Below are 15,876 nucleotides of genomic sequence, written 5' to 3' on the forward strand. Positions count from 1 at the left end.
CTATCTCTAGGCTATCTCACTTAGGAAAGATCATCGGTAGGAAATGAATATCATCTACCTTGAACGATGAATCCAATTCTTTATTATTTGTTGATATTGTGGTTGTAGAAATTGAACCCAGGATAGTCTATCTCTGAGTCACACACCCAGCCCTATTTTATTTTTTATTTGGAAGCAGGGGCTCGCTAAGTTACCGAGGGCCTTGCTAAGTAGCGGACACTGGCCTTGAACCTGTAATCCTCCCGTCTCAGCTTCCCAAGTACGAGGATTACAGGTGTGTGCAACCAGGCCCAGCTCAGTTCTTCATTATTAAAACAAGAATGTTTCAAACATGGCGTTATCAGATATTGGCAAAAGCCATTCGTATAAATGAAACACATATATAACAATAACTTATCAGCTCCACTGTTATTTCCAGAAGACCTCCCTTTATAAAATTCTGGGAGAAAATGATTTCAAACTCAGAATGCTCTACCTAGCTAAACCTTCAATCAAGTGAATCATAAATATAAGGATTGAGAGATGTAGCTCTCACACACACCTTACTGGGGTATGTTACCGACTGACTCAGTGGGGAGAATATTATGGATATAAAATATAGGAGGAAACAGTCTATAGCTTCAACCAAAAACAATTTTTTTGTGGCACTAGGGGTGGAACCCAGAGGCTTTCTACCTCCGGGCTATACTCCCAGACCTTTTTAATATTTTATTTGGAGACAGGGTCTCACTAAGTTGCTGAGAGCCTCACTAAGTAACTGAGGCTGCCTTCGAACCTGCGCGATTCTCCTGTCTCAGCCTCCCAGGCGCGGGGATTACAAGCGTGCACCACCACGCCCAGCTAACAAAAAACAATTTTAGAGCTGAATGTGGTGGCGGATGCTTTAATCCCAGCATTTGGGAGGCTGAGACAGAAGGATCGTGGTTCATGGACAGCCTCAGCTACTTAATGAAGCCCTCTGCAACTCAGTGACACCCTGTTTCAAAATAAAGAATAAAAAAATGGGGCTGGGGGTGTAGCTCAGAGGTAGAATGCCCGTGGGTTCCATTTTCCATACCGCCAAAAAAAAAATATTAAGGATGATGGCTTTGCACCATTATGGAAAGCAATCAATTCCAATTTGAAAAATCTTAAAGAATGGATGGATACCATGCAAAAGAAGCAGCAGCTGGCAGATCTTGGTGAGGCAGTGGGGAAAGCATGTTTCTTGTCCGGTTGCCCAAGAGGAGAGGCAGTTAGAAACTCCAGGGAAAATACACAGCTTACACAGAAAGATGCAGACTGAATAGGAAGCAGCATAAAAAGGCTAGCTGATATTGAGCAGTTGGAAGAATGTAGAGAATCCGTTTCACTTTGAGGGTGAGAGCATTGTCCTCCAAGTGGCATGGGAGTCATATCATTGGACTCACAAGGGAAGGAAGTGTCACCCAGGTACACTGCTGTGGTTGCTCTGTAGTGATCTACATTTGTAAATTTATCATTTGACCAATATTACTGATTTTCTACTTTCTGAAAAGAACCCATAGACAGCCTATAAATTAATAAGAGCTACAGAACATCATATAAATATTAACTAAAGACTATAGCAGAAATAGTAAAGAGTATCTGACTCTGGGCACAGATGAAGGAACGAGATGGGAAAGGGTGGAGGGACTGTTGGTTTCTTCTTTTAAAAATATCTTGTCATTTATATATATTTATCTAGTTATTTATATATAACTAAATTATTTTAAAATAACTGATCGTCGGAGAGTTCAGGTTTTAGAATCAAGAGCTCTTGAGGAGCTGGGTGTGGTGGTGCACACCTGTAGTTCCGGTACTTGGGAGGTTAAGAAAGGAGGGTCACAGGTTTGCAGCCAGCATCAACAACTTAGCAAGACCCTGACTCAAAAACAGCAACAAAAGAAAGATGGGCCTGGGATATAGCTCAGTGGTAGAGTACTTGCCTGGCATGAGCAAGACTCTGGGTTTATCACCCCTCCCCTAAAACACTCTTGGTCCATGTGCTCAGTTTTAGCATCACTTCTTTTTGTGTGGGGAGGTCAGCTTCTCTCCAAAGATTGCTTGCTCACCTGCCAATAATGCTACCTACCCATGAGCCACGAGGTCACAAGGATTCAGTTGGATGGTGTGTGTGAAAACTCTTTGTAAATTGCTAAAAAGCTAACAAGTATTAACTCTTAATTTCTATTTGTGTGTGTGTGTGTGTGTGTGTGTGTGTGTGTGTGTGTGTGTGTTACTAGGTATTGAACTCAGGGACATTCTACATTCAAGCTACACCCCCAGACCTATGTTTATTCTTTTTTATTATTATTATTTTTGGGTCTGGGATGGAACCCAGGGGCATTCGACCTCCGAGCTACACCCCCAGCCCTATTTTTTAATTTGAAACCGGGTCTCACTGAGTTGCAGAGGGCCTCACTAAGTAGCTGAGGCTGTCCGCGAACTGCGATCCTCCGGTCTCAGCTTCCCGAATGCTGGGATTACAAACGTGCGCCAACACACCCGGCTCTATTCTTTTTTATTTTGACACAGGGTCTCACTAAGTTGCAGAAGGTCTCAGTAAGTAGTGGAGGCTGGCCACGAACCTATGATCTTCCTTTCTCAGCCTCCCACATACTGGGATTACACGTGTACATTACCACATTCTGCTGTATTATTGTTAATTATTTACTGTATTAGAGGAAGTAGTTGGGCTGAGATTCTAAGATATGTCTGTGTTCTACTTGAGAAAGTTCTTGTAATTTCAATCTCTTAAGTGATTTCGGGTCATGAGGAGGAGGAAGGACTACATTTTCTGAGCACCTCCTCTCCACCCCACGCTGTTCTTAGCATTTGACACAGGATTCAGTGTTTCTCAGTTTCCTCAGAAGATCCCTGAGGCAAGGAGAAGAGACTGTAGGTCTCCTGGGGTTTAGCTTCTAGGTGCTAGTAGATAAAAGTTATGTGAGCCTTGCATATTCTACTGTACAATAAACCCAATTTACCATGTTTTAACAAAACTGAACACTGCTGTTTATTCTAGTTCACCAGTTCTTTTTCTCTTGTGGTTTCCCATGTCCCCAGCTGACCACTGACCACTAATGTTGGTGACAGGGTTGTCCTCCCAGTTTGAAAAATGCCAAATGGTATTTGAATGGACTTATGCAGTGCTCAGGACATCATGGCATAGATGATAGGATAACATTCTGATTTGATTCAACTAAGTTTCGAAGGGCCTGAGTGAGTTGCTGGTACGTGAAGGAATTGGGTTTTACCTCTGGTTTGTTTGATTCCGAATCATGTGTTTGTGTTATTCCTGCCTTGAGAGGAGGGGGACCTAAATTAGCCTTTTATAGCGTTCTGTTTTGTATTCTTGGAAAATAGAATGCAAACATCATTCTTGACTGTCTTCTAGTTTTGTCCCTTATTCATTGACGGTTTTGTCTCTGTTTTCAGCCAAAGCGCCTGACAAACCTATTCAGGTGGTTTATGTGCCCTCACATCTATTTCACATGCTATTTGAGTTGTTCAAGGTAAGTGGAATTTAAAAACATGGAAAGAAGTCTTCATTTTAAATTACTTTGATTCAGGGCATAATGGATTCATTAGATTAGCATAAGAAAAAGGTTTTGCATAACCATTTTAAAATTCTATTTCTGATATCCTGTGGGTTTTATAATTTGTACACTGTGAGATGAAAAATTGCTGTGTACAGTATAGTTTTCATGAATATTAGTACATATTGATTTGGAGACTTAATTGTACTTTAGCGACTTTACATAAAATCCATACTGTTTCTCTTCAGTTATGAGATTAGGGATGCTTTTTAGTTTTTCAACCTGGCAAAGGCTTTATTTGGTAGTAACTAGACCAAAATAAAAACATATTTATGCATATCTATGCATCTGATCACTGTGTCGGTGTATTAGTAGTTGTTCCAGTCCTAAGAGGGTCTTTAAACCTTTTACATATTTAAATCAATTTAGAAGATCCAGCAGAGGCAGAGGAGAAAGATGTGGATAGGCTGAACCAAAAAGGACAGAAAAACAAAAACAAAAACACCAACAGAACAAACTCCATCTCTCTAGACTCTCTGTGACCTAAGCTACTGCTTTTGTTACCCGGTAGCAAGTGGCGTTGAGAGCAGTAGGATTACAGACACAAGGCGTTTGAGCTAGATTTGCATTTTTTCCAATGTGTAAAACATTAAATTGAACACCTGAAAAATCAGTTATGTTGGTTTGCTTCCAAAAATTAGAATGTTACTGATGTAACACTTTAAGGTAGAGATGGGCATTCAATTGTGAACTTTCTCCTCAACAGCTGTGGCTTTTTCAGAATTTCTTTTAAACTGATACTTCGACTTTTTTTCCGCCAAATGATTAATTTTTGTGGGAAGTATGAATATTTGCAGTTTTCCCACCTCCTTCAGAGGAAAGGCGCTCTAGAAATGCAGACTGATAAATAGGATGTAAAGTGCACAAATTAGCCTCTGCAGCTTCGTTACAGGTGATAAAAAAACATTCCTCCAGGTTGAGTTGAATATTTTAAATACCCTAAAGCAAAAATTTTAAAAAAGAAGGAAAGAAAGAAAAATAAATATTTAACATGTGGGATGGAGCTAAAACTAGCTGCAAAACAAAAGAAAGTGGCAGGAGATTCCTTGATCTGAACACAGGTTCAGACATGCTCTTTAGAGAGAAAAATTCCATATAAATTCACCGAATATTTGGCCTGCAGTAAACTGTTGGATAGAAGTAATTTCATGCTTATTTTTTTAAATTGTGTTTTGTAGGGGCTGGAGGAATGTCTCAGTGGTAGAGTGCATGTTTAACATGTGTGGGGTCCTAGATTCAACCCCCTGCAACAAATAAACAAGTAAATGTAGTTTGTGAGTCAACAGTACAGTTAAAAAGGTCTTATTATTTTAGAATTCAATGAGAGCGACAGTCGAACTATATGAAGATAGAAAAGAGGGCTACCCGGCTGTTAAAACCCTTGTTACTTTGGGTAAAGAAGACTTGTCTATTAAGGTACCTGCATTTATATTTTAATTATCAGTTGATTTAATAGCATCTAGACATTGAAAAATCAGAGGAAAGGGAATAAAACTGACGTTTATTTTGTGTCTCATTTACAAATATCATCATGTTATGATGGTCAGTAGGTAATGGGCCAACCACATATACAATGGTGTCCCATAAGCTTATATTGCCTGGTAACATTTTAGCTGATTTAGGTTGTATAAGCATGTTCTATATGTATCCATGTCATTAAGTGACACCCCTATCATTAAGTGAATGTACTGTGCTGGATTCTTAGCTTGATTGACCTCATTTAAACTTCACTGAAGCCAGGTGTAGTGGCGCATGCCTGTAATCCCATTACTTGGGAGGCTGAGACAGAAGGATCACAGGTTCGTGGCCAGCTTCAGCAACTTAATGAGACCCTATTTAAAAAATAAAGAATAAGCTGGGCGTGGTGGCGCATGCTTCTAATCCCAGCACTTGGGAGGCTGAGACAGGAGGATCGCACAGGTTGGAAGCCAGCCTCGACTACTTGGTGAGGCTCTCAGCAACTTAGTGAGACCCTGTTTTTTCAAATAAAGTATAAAATAGGTCTGGGAGTATAGACCGGAGGTAGAAAAGCCCCTGGCTTCCACCCCCAGTACCAAAAAATAAAAATAAAAAATAGGGCTGGGGGAGTGTAGCTTGGCGATAGAATGCCCCTGAATTCAATCCCCAGTTCTGCAAAACAGATGAATAAAGTTCACTAAACAAGACCTCAACCCCAAGCCAGTTGAATCCTACTGCATTATTCTGCCTATCTTGTTTTATACTGTTCCCAAAAGAATCATATTTCAGTGGGAGGTCCAAATCTCTCGTGGGTTTTAGAGCACTCTAGCATGGACTTTATTTAATGAACTCATTGCCTCCTACTAAGTATAGATTGACATCTTTTTGCTAACATTTTGTATACTGCAGATTAGTGACCAAGGTGGTGGAGTCCCACTTCGAAAAATAGATCGTCTTTTTAACTACATGTATTCAACTGCTCCTAGACCTAGCTTGGAGCCCACAAGAGCTGCCCCTTTGGTAAGCTTTGCAAACTGCTGCTGAAGGAAGGTCATTAACGTGGTGGGGGAGAAAGCTGCCCCTCTCCCCAGGTTGTTGAACTAGCCTTGTTGAATTACGATGTTTCCTGTATGGTTTGAAAGAAGGGGAACTTTTTGCCTTGGCTACTTTCTTTGTGTGTCCTTTGGACTTAGATTGCTTCTCTAATTTGTCTAAGAAGCACTCTTGAGCTGAGTGCCTCACTCCCAATACGGTGAAAAAGCATTTCGCTGTGGTAAGGCTGCTCCCGGAGCATCATTTACCACCTAGCGCTAGCCTTGGATGGGGTGGAAGTTACCAGTGGTTGAGCAGAGGGACCGTGCAGGGTGTGTAGCTGCAGCTTGGTCCCGGGCACTTGGGTGATGCATATCATAGAGGCCCTGCAAATCTCTGCCTTTAAATTTGTTTATATAATTAAAATGTTCAATTTTGAAAACATTACATTTTTCATATTAAATAACCTAAGTACAAAATATAGGTGGTGCATGCATTCTCAGAACCCTTTCTGTAGCACTCGGGAAATAACCTTGGGCCCTATTAAGGCAGTGAGAAAAGCCTCTGGTTACCATGGCAGCAGTTAGATCCTGGTAGGGCCACACTTCCTTCCCCTGCTGAGTGTTTCTAATTGACAAACAACAATTGAACCCTTTGTCATTAAACACAGCAACATATCTATCAGTCTGCAAAATGGTTCAGGGTACAAATTAAGTTTCATTTTAAAGTCCTACCTGACTGATAAGCACATAAGATTATATTGTATTTGTATGAATAAAATCAAACACTTTGCATCGTTTATTTGAGACAGAGTTTGTTAACTCAGCATGTGGAAAACAGAGAGGAAATCATTTATATAGGATTCAGGAAAACTCGTGAAAGATCAATTTAGAAAGGCATTGCCTTGACCAGGTTCCGGTACCTACTTAAATAAACATCAGAAGGGAAAAGGGCACTACAAACAAGTCCAGTGCCTTCCCCAGTTATTTAAAAGGAATATGGATTGTCTATTCTAGGCCTTAAAATAGCATCCTGAGAGTCGCTGTTAGGCCAATGATGAAACTAAGGAATTGAAGTAAGAAACCATAAAATATGGACCCACACCCTTCCCATCTTGCAGATGAGGAGGTGAGATTGGTACCTTCCCGAGGTCACTGAGCTAATTAGTGGTAGAGCTGGATGGCTCCTCCTGAGTTCTTCCCAGTATCCTGTATGGCTTCTTTTGAACAAAGGTTTCTCCTGGTGCCTTCCCCAGTTAGTGAACTTCACAGCTTCAAAGTGGGCACATGGATATAGACTACTAGAAAACATAACTATCTCATTGACCAACTTAGTGTTTTATACCTCTGTGCCTTGACACGTGCATTTTTTTCCAGGATTGTGCATTCCAGCTAACTCCTACTGATCCTTTAACATTCTGGGAAACCTTTCCTGAACCTTAGTAAATCCAAGACAGAGGCCCCTCCTCTGTGTTTGTCAGAACTTGGGGCTTCCCTGCCTCCTCACAGGGACTGCTGTGTTCTCAGCTGCTCCTGTTAGACCTGAGGGCAGGCTCCAGGCCTTCATTGAACACAGGGAGAGATCCCTTTCTTTCTGGTCTCTTTCTGGAGCACATCCTTTGATTTACTGCAGTAACCTGAGTCTCTGCCGCGGATATCTCATCTTCGTTGCTAGCCACATTCAGCCAGGCCTGAAGCTTTGAAATGACAGGTTGTGTTCTTTTGCCCCCACACTTCCAGCAAGACCCAACCTTGAGGAAGATATCAACGTTATTAAGATGTTAGAAAATGGCAGAAACATATATCTTGGTAAAATTGCTGCTCTTAGTAGCCATAATACCACCTTCCATATATTTATTCTTACTATGTGTCAGGCACTATGCCAAGACTTTACACTTATGCGAGGCATGCTGGCACACACCTCGAATCCAATACTTGGAAGAATACGGCAGGATGATCAATGGTTCAAGGCCATTCTCGGTAACTTAGTGAGACCCTTTTTCAAAATAAAAAGGACTGAGAGTGTAGTTCAGTGATAGAGCGCCCCTGGGCTCAATAACCCAGTACCAGTACCCCCCCCACGCACACAGACTTTACACTTATTATATCACTTGATCCTCATAGCAGTTCTAAGATAAGTTTTCTTTTGTTTTAAATGAGAAACAGTCTCAAAAAGGTTGAGTATACTTCTCAGTTGCACAAAAAAGGTAGATTTAAACTCAGGTCTTTCTGAATCTAAAGCCTTACCCACTGACCTCCTTCCATAACCTTGATCACAGACTTAGAGGTAATAAAGCTTGGTAAGATAACATCTTTCGTCCTTCACCCATGACTACCACAGAATACTGAATTTTGTCTTCATTATTCTTAATGTTCTTATAAGTATTTGAGACCTTTAAAAAATTACTGTTATTGACCATCAGGGTTCCATGACAGAGATACAGGAAGATACTAAAATATTTTTCTTACCTCTAAAAATATTAGAACTATAATATATCAACATACTATAGCATTATCAGAGCTTAGGAAGTAGCCTTTCAGGAAATTGTTTTTTCTCTAGCATTTTAGCCTTATTATGGTAAATCTGAACTCTTGTGTTATTAATTTTCACTTCAAGAGAGCAAAGAAATCTTAGAATGGAATTTTGAAATGAATGTGGTTGACATTTTATCATTAGATCAAATTCCATTTGATGTGGGATATGCTTTTAGAAAGTGCTAAAATTTTACTTCAAAATGCTAAACAGCATTAATCAAAAATTGGAAAGCTGGGTGTGGTGGCACACGCTTTTAATCCCAGCATTTGGGAGGTGGAGATAGGAGGATCACAGTTCACAGACCACCTCAGCTACTTAGTGAGGCTGTTTGCAACTCAGTGAGACCCTCTTTCAAAATAAAGAATAAAAGCTGGGCGTGGTGGCGCACGCTTGTAATCCCAGCATTCGGGAGGCTGAGACCGGAGGATCATGGTTCGCGGACAGCCTCAGCTACTTAGTGAGGCCCTCTAAAACTCAGTGAGACCCGGTTTCATTTTGAGAATTTTGAGACCCGGTTTCATTTAAAGAATTTTTAAAAATAGGGCAGGGGGTGTAGCTCAGAGGTCGAATGCCCCTGGGTTCCATCCCCAGACCCGCAAAAAAAAAAAAAAAAGAATAAAAAATAGGGTTGGGGGTGTAGCACAAAGGTAGAATACCCCTGGGTTCCATCCCTAGTGCTGCAAAAAAAAAAATTGGAATGTTTCTGTTATTATCTAAATGTCTGAGAAGTGTTTTTGCAAGATGAAGAGATTGTTTGCCATAGATAAGCATACATATCATTGTAAAGCTTGAATCAATAATTCATATGATTTAAATCTGAATCAAGAATTCATTTTCATCTTCTCTGAATGGTCCTCATATGAAACATCTGTGCCTGTCTCACTGTACTACTTGCCTTTTCTTTCTAGGCCGGATTTGGTTATGGTTTGCCAATTTCTCGTCTGTATGCCAGATATTTTCAGGGAGACCTAAAACTGTATTCCATGGAAGGCGTGGGTACTGATGCTGTCATTTATTTGAAGGTACTACATTTTTGTCTATTAATGTGAAAGCCTCTTTATATTTTAAAGCTTTAAGTAGTTCTAATAACTAGGATAATACTTTATCATCTCTTACAGTCAGTTCAAATTTACCTCCATTTCACATGAAAATCATGTAATGGCTCACCTTTGATTTTATGCATATATACACACACACACACACACACACACACACACACACACACACACACACACCAAAACAGGAAACACAGGGATATAAAAATTAAAATACTGATTTTTCAAACCATAGTTCAGAATTGTAACTTCTCAAAATTGCATGTTCATTGAAAGATCTAATCTAGAAGGAGGCAGATTTTCAGTAATGCGAAGTCCTTTTTGCTTTAACAATTGCTGTCTCTCCCAAGTTATACAAATTTAGTAATGATTAATATGCTTATATAAAACACTTATCTAGTAACAAAGTTCTTTATAACAGTTTTTCTCATTTGTGGGTAGTATTAGATTTTTATTTCTAAACTCTGGAGTATTTGGAGTATTTTAATAGGTAATAAAGGCACATAATACAAAATTTTAAAACTACAAGAGGCTCTAAATCTAATTCTCTTTCCCAGAGGTAAACACAGGTCCCAGTTCCTTATGGATCCTCCTAGAATTGCCTCTGCATTTATAAACATATGGAAAAATCTAATATTTTCCCACATAAATGTACTTTCAGCACCTTGGTTTTTTATCTTTTGATTATATTGTACAGAGCTTTCCATATCAGTTTATATAGAACCAGCTCATTCTTTTTTCCCCTTTGGTACCAAGGATTGAACCCCAGGGGTATTCTACCAAGCTGTACCCCTAGCCTTTCTTATTTTTCATTTTGAAAGAGGGTCACACTAAGTTGCTGAGGCTGGCCTTGAACCTACAGTCATCATCCTGCCTTTGTCTCCCAAGTACTGGTATTATAGGCATGTGCCACAGCGCCTGGTGGGCTCATTCTTTTTTAACCGTGGCATAATATGCTACTATGCAACAACATACTTTAACCAGTTATTTGAAGCATTTGTCTTAGATGCCAAGGCATCTACATGATGTGGTTTGTTTGTTTATTTGTTCATTTGTTTGTTTATTTCGGTGCTGGGGATTGAACTCAGGGCCTTGTGCATGCTAAGTACACAGTCTACCACTAAGTTACATTCCCAGGCCCTAAATGATGTGATATTTGGTATCACTTGATGGCGCATATTTATAAATCTGGTATGTATGAGACTCTATTTCTTCCTGGGCCCTTTTGGGGAACAGCTGCCTGCTGAAAAATAGTGCTTGATTTAAGAATATAGAGTCAAAAAAGATCGAGCATCTCAAATCAGGATTAACCATATTAAAATATGTTTTGTTCTAGTTATGTACTTTAAAATACTGATTTTGAATGAGTGCATGTTTCATTCCTTTAAAATAGCATCAATGTTTTCCTGGCCAATCTAACTGCTAATATATAATTTTAATATGATTCTAAAGGCATACGTCAATGTTTCTGATGTTTCAAGTAGCAAAATTTGTGTCAGCATTTCACATGAGAACAATGGCACCACATACCTTATATTTTTTCCCAATAGGCTCTTTCAAGTGAATCATTTGAGAGGCTGCCAGTTTTCAATAAGTCTGCGTGGCGCCATTACAAGACCACACCTGAAGCTGATGACTGGAGCAATCCCAGCAGTGAACCCAGAGATGCATCAAAATACAAAGCTAAACAGTAATGTACCACTTTGCTTTCCCTTACAAAGTACCTGATTTGTCCGCAGAATGTGCCACCAGACAGTTGAGTGGTATTGTCTGCCAGATGTTCTTTGCAGTTTTATTACTGAAAAGCATAGTGATCACTAGAGAAAGAACGACTGGAGGCTATTCACCTACCTTCAGGCACTTGGATGGCAAGAACTAGGTAGCCAGAGTTATCATTTAAGTAGAGGTGCCACTCATCTAGGAAACCTTGCACTATGGAAGTGTTGACGACAGTGAGAAGAGATTTGTCCTGCCATGAATTTTCTTTAAAAAGCAATTAAGTGTGACATTTGTTGTCATCCTTAGAGATTGAGAGAAAACTGTTTAGAGAAATTCTGTGAGTTGAAACTAGAAGAAATATGCATGTTAAAATTATCAATTAAGATGAACAGATGTGATACATCTATAAAGTCGAACATTTGGCCTTAAAATGGAAAGAAATTCTGACATGTGCGGCAATGTGAACGATCTTGAAGTCATTAATGCTAAGTGAACAAGCCGGACCCAAAAGGACAAATATGGCTTGGTTTCACTTATATGAGATGCCCAGAGCAATCCATTTTATAGAGTCAGAAAGTAGAAGAGTGGTTGCCAGGGACTGGGAGGAAGAGGGAATGAAGAGTTGTTTAATGAGTATGAAGTTTCAGTTTGGGATCATGAAAAATTCTAGATATGGCTAGTGGTAATACTTATAAAACTGCATGCTACTAAACTATACACAACAATGCTTTAGATGGTTAAGTTCTATCTTATGTATAGTTTATCTCAATAAAAACTGAAAAAAGAAGTTGTCATCACAGAATAACAACTATCATTATTTTATATTAATAGGGAACGCAATCTAATTTTTGGCTTTCATTTTTTTCCTGACTACCCTTAAGCTCAAAATCTACTAGCAAGAATAAAGATTCTTTTATTTATTTACTGTAAAATGACCTTTTGTTAATAGAAAAGCAGTATATATATATATATATATATATATATATATATATATATATATATATACATATATATAGGAAAAAATTAGAAAACAAGTGAAAAAAGAAAAATTACAGTATTCCCACAACCCAGAGATTGCCATTACAGCCTCATTTATGCGTTATTTCTCCCAACATATTTTTTCTAATAAGGATCAGTAGAGATAACCTTTACCTTCTATATCCCTCATCAGAAAAGACCTATGTTGCCAGGTATGGTGGCGCGCACTAGTAATCCTAGCATTTGGGATGCTGAGACTAGAGGATCATGGTTCGCGGACACCTCAGCTACTTGGGCCCTCTGCAACTTCATGAAACCCTGTTTCAAAATAAAGAATTGCCGGCCGTGGTGGCGCACGCTTGTAATCCCCATGCTTGGGAGGCGGAGACAGGAGGATCACACAGGTTCGAAGCCAGCCGTGCTGGCTTAAGAGACCCTGTTTCCAAATAAAAATATAAAATAGGTCTGGGAGTGTAGCCTGGAGGTAGAAGGGTTTCCAGGAACCCCAGTACCACCCAAAAAATAAAGAAAGAATAAAAATAGGGCAGGGGGTGTAGCTCAGAGGTCGAATGCCCCTGGGTTCCATCCCCAGACCTACAAGACAAACAAACAAATAAACAAACAAAAAACCCCGAAAAGACCAATGTTACTATAATGGTATGAAATTTCAAAGTTACCTGAACTATATTTGCATAAAAATCATTCTGTTATATTGTGTTAATGATGTTAAGGGCCCAGGTTTTCAGGGTAAGAAGAAACATATATAATAAAAAATATATTGGGAGGAATAATACAGTTAAAATAGAATGAAAATATCAATATGAATTTGTATATATGTTCATATATATATATATATATTTATACAGATAATACACCTGTTCAGAAAGGAGGCCTAGAATGATGAAATTTAGAGGAGTTAGTTTTCTTCCTTTAGTCATATGACTGTAGAAATACAGGTGTCCCTACTGCTACCACGGTGAAGGGTTTTTCCCTGGGTGTCTTGCTTGCATCTCTTTCCCTTAGTTCCACTTACACATTCTCACCATGCACTACATAGCATTCCGGGGTGTGTGTGTGTGTGTGTGTGTGTGTGTGTGTGTGTGTGTGTTAATGGGAATTTAACCCAAGGGAATTCTGTCTCTAAGCTACACTTCCAGTCTGATTTTATTGTTATGTTGAAATAGGGTCTCACAAAGGTTGAGGCTGGTCTCGAACTTATAGTCTTCCTATCTCAGCTTCCCAAGTACTGGGATTACAAATACACACCACCATACCTGGCTTCACCCACCATTCGCAGCCAAGATGAAGCTAATCAGCTTGAAATACCTGAATCGCATCGGTTCCCCGTGACCTCATTGCAGTCTGTTTGTAAACCAGATAGCATGTTGGGCATCTGTGCTTCGTTAGTTCAAACTATTATTCTGGTAGATGGAATAATTTTTGTAGTATAGAAGCCATCTTTATAAATAATAAGGTCCAATTCAGCTGTGAAATGGTAGCTTTAATCAAATATTGTATTTAAGGCAATTTTGAAACAAAATAGTAGATTATAAATATGAGTCTTAATTTCTAGCCTATGGTTAGGCAAATGAATTTTAGCTTTAGCAGAAAAGCATTTTTGTAAATTCTGAAATTTTTAGCTTGACAATTAAAACTGTTAAACTATACAGAGAGAGTAATTGTTAGAGATCTTGGAAAAGTAGTAGGTATGGGATGAGTACTTATACATGAGAAATTCTAAGCAAATGTACTCCCTAGATAGTTGTTTAAGTAACAACTTTATTGAGATATAATTCCCATGTCATACTATTCACCCTTTTAAGGTATACATTTAAGATGTTTATAGTGTATTCAGAGTTTTGCAACCCTAACCACCATCTAATTTTAGAATATTTTTATCAGACCAAAAAGAAATCCCGTATCCATTAACAGTCACTTTCATTTCTATTCAGGTTTTTAACTGAGAGTAAAGAACTGTTTTAAAAGTATACATATGTAATTAAATGATAATTTTTTGTGTTTACCACAGAAAATAATTCTGAGTTAAGGCAAGGATTTCTCGGAATTATTATTATAACTAAATGCTTTCAGTAAGTATTGGTTGTAATAGAGGTGGTTATACTCATAAACTCACTATGGATATTTCCATTATTTTTTATAGGGACAAGATCAAGACTAATAGAACTTTCTAGAGAACCAAATGCTCTGATCATCTCTGTGAAGAAAGATCATGTGCTCCAAGTCAACCAGAGAGAACTTTCTTCTTCAACTCTGAGTGTGGCACCATAGTTATTCCCAGTGCTTACAGTCTATTTGCTTCATCCCAGCTGGACCTTTCTGTGGAGCCCTTCGTGTCGTTATTGCAGCCAGATCTTCCACTAACGTAGTAAACCTGAGTCATTTTTCATGGTATCTTGCTGTGGTGTGACTGGCGCCTGTTACCAAAAGGGCACGGAGACTTGGTAGAGCTCTCATATCCTCGCACGCCCCATCTCACTGTCGTAGCCTAATGTCTAAAGTTCCCCCTGTCGAGAGACCCTTCCCCATTCCAGACACAGCAGATCCAACAGCTGCCCCTTTTGACCAAATGCCATATTTGTCTCAAAACCTCCATCTAGGACCTGGGGATTCTGGAAGTGGAAGACATCAGCTGAACATGTCTTGCTCATTCAGTCCTCAGGTGCTTCCTCTCTCATACGCATCCCCTCTCCTCGTTCCAATTTAGACTTCTGCCTTCTTCCATCCGATTGTATTCTCATTGTGAGCGAGGGTACTTTTGTGTTGGATTTTGTCCAATCAGTGGATTGATTTTATTTTAAAATCCATTTGTACACTTCCATTCCATTGATTAAAACATTCCAAAAGTTGTCTTGGAATTTTTCACTTAACAGCTTGGTTTCGAAGATCTTAAGTGAAAAACTGCCTTCTAGTAGTCCATATCAAGCTTGTAAGGAATGGGAAGTAGAGTTTTACATTTGCATAAAACCTTCACTAATCTAATCCTCTTCTTCATCACTATATTCCTCTGTGGTCTTGTAAGGAATTGAAAGTTCGCGTGTGTCGCACTGACTAGTTGTAAGATAGACCACTGGAGAGAAAAGTTCTTTCTAGTTTAGTTTGAAAAATGCTACCAGTCTTCATGCTTTTCATCGTCACTCATTTTAGCCAGGTTTAAGGTGAAAATCAGTCTGTTTTTTCACAATCCTTTACTTTTTTGCTAGTGGTAGGAAATGGGAATTAGCAGAGGATTGGGGTAAGGGAAGAGGAGTGCATTATATTTCACCTTTAGTACTAGAAGCTATCTGAGAATCCAAATTAAAACCAGCATATTATATATACAATAAATTTTCATATATATCATCTCCTTTGACTTCTCTCATTGAATGTCCATATAAATGTTTGGGGTCAGTTTTTAAGTATTGAGTCCACTTATTTTGAAGTTTTAACTTGTAAGGTATTTCTCTTCCTTTAGTCCTACAATAGTAGCAATGCAGGTATCC

General features: G+C 39.0%; 1 protein-coding gene across 1 annotated transcript in view; it reads left to right on the top strand.

The window, feature by feature from the left end:
- Positions 1-14,626, top strand: part of PDK3 (pyruvate dehydrogenase kinase 3) — an 84,044-nt gene extending 69,418 nt beyond the window's left edge. Inside the window, exons 7-12 of the mRNA XM_080718649.1 lie at positions 3,439-3,515; positions 4,914-5,015; positions 5,967-6,077; positions 9,533-9,646; positions 11,230-11,369; positions 14,538-14,626. Of these exons, the coding sequence (XP_080574775.1) occupies positions 3,439-3,515; positions 4,914-5,015; positions 5,967-6,077; positions 9,533-9,646; positions 11,230-11,369; positions 14,538-14,568 (575 nt within the window). The 3' untranslated portion in view covers positions 14,569-14,626. The remainder of the gene's footprint in view (positions 1-3,438; positions 3,516-4,913; positions 5,016-5,966; positions 6,078-9,532; positions 9,647-11,229; positions 11,370-14,537) is intronic.
- Positions 14,627-15,876: the final 1,250 nt, after the last annotated feature.

This window comes from Muscardinus avellanarius, assembly GCF_963383645.1.
Source record: "Muscardinus avellanarius genome assembly, chromosome: X".
NCBI lineage: Eukaryota > Metazoa > Chordata > Mammalia > Rodentia > Gliridae > Muscardinus > Muscardinus avellanarius.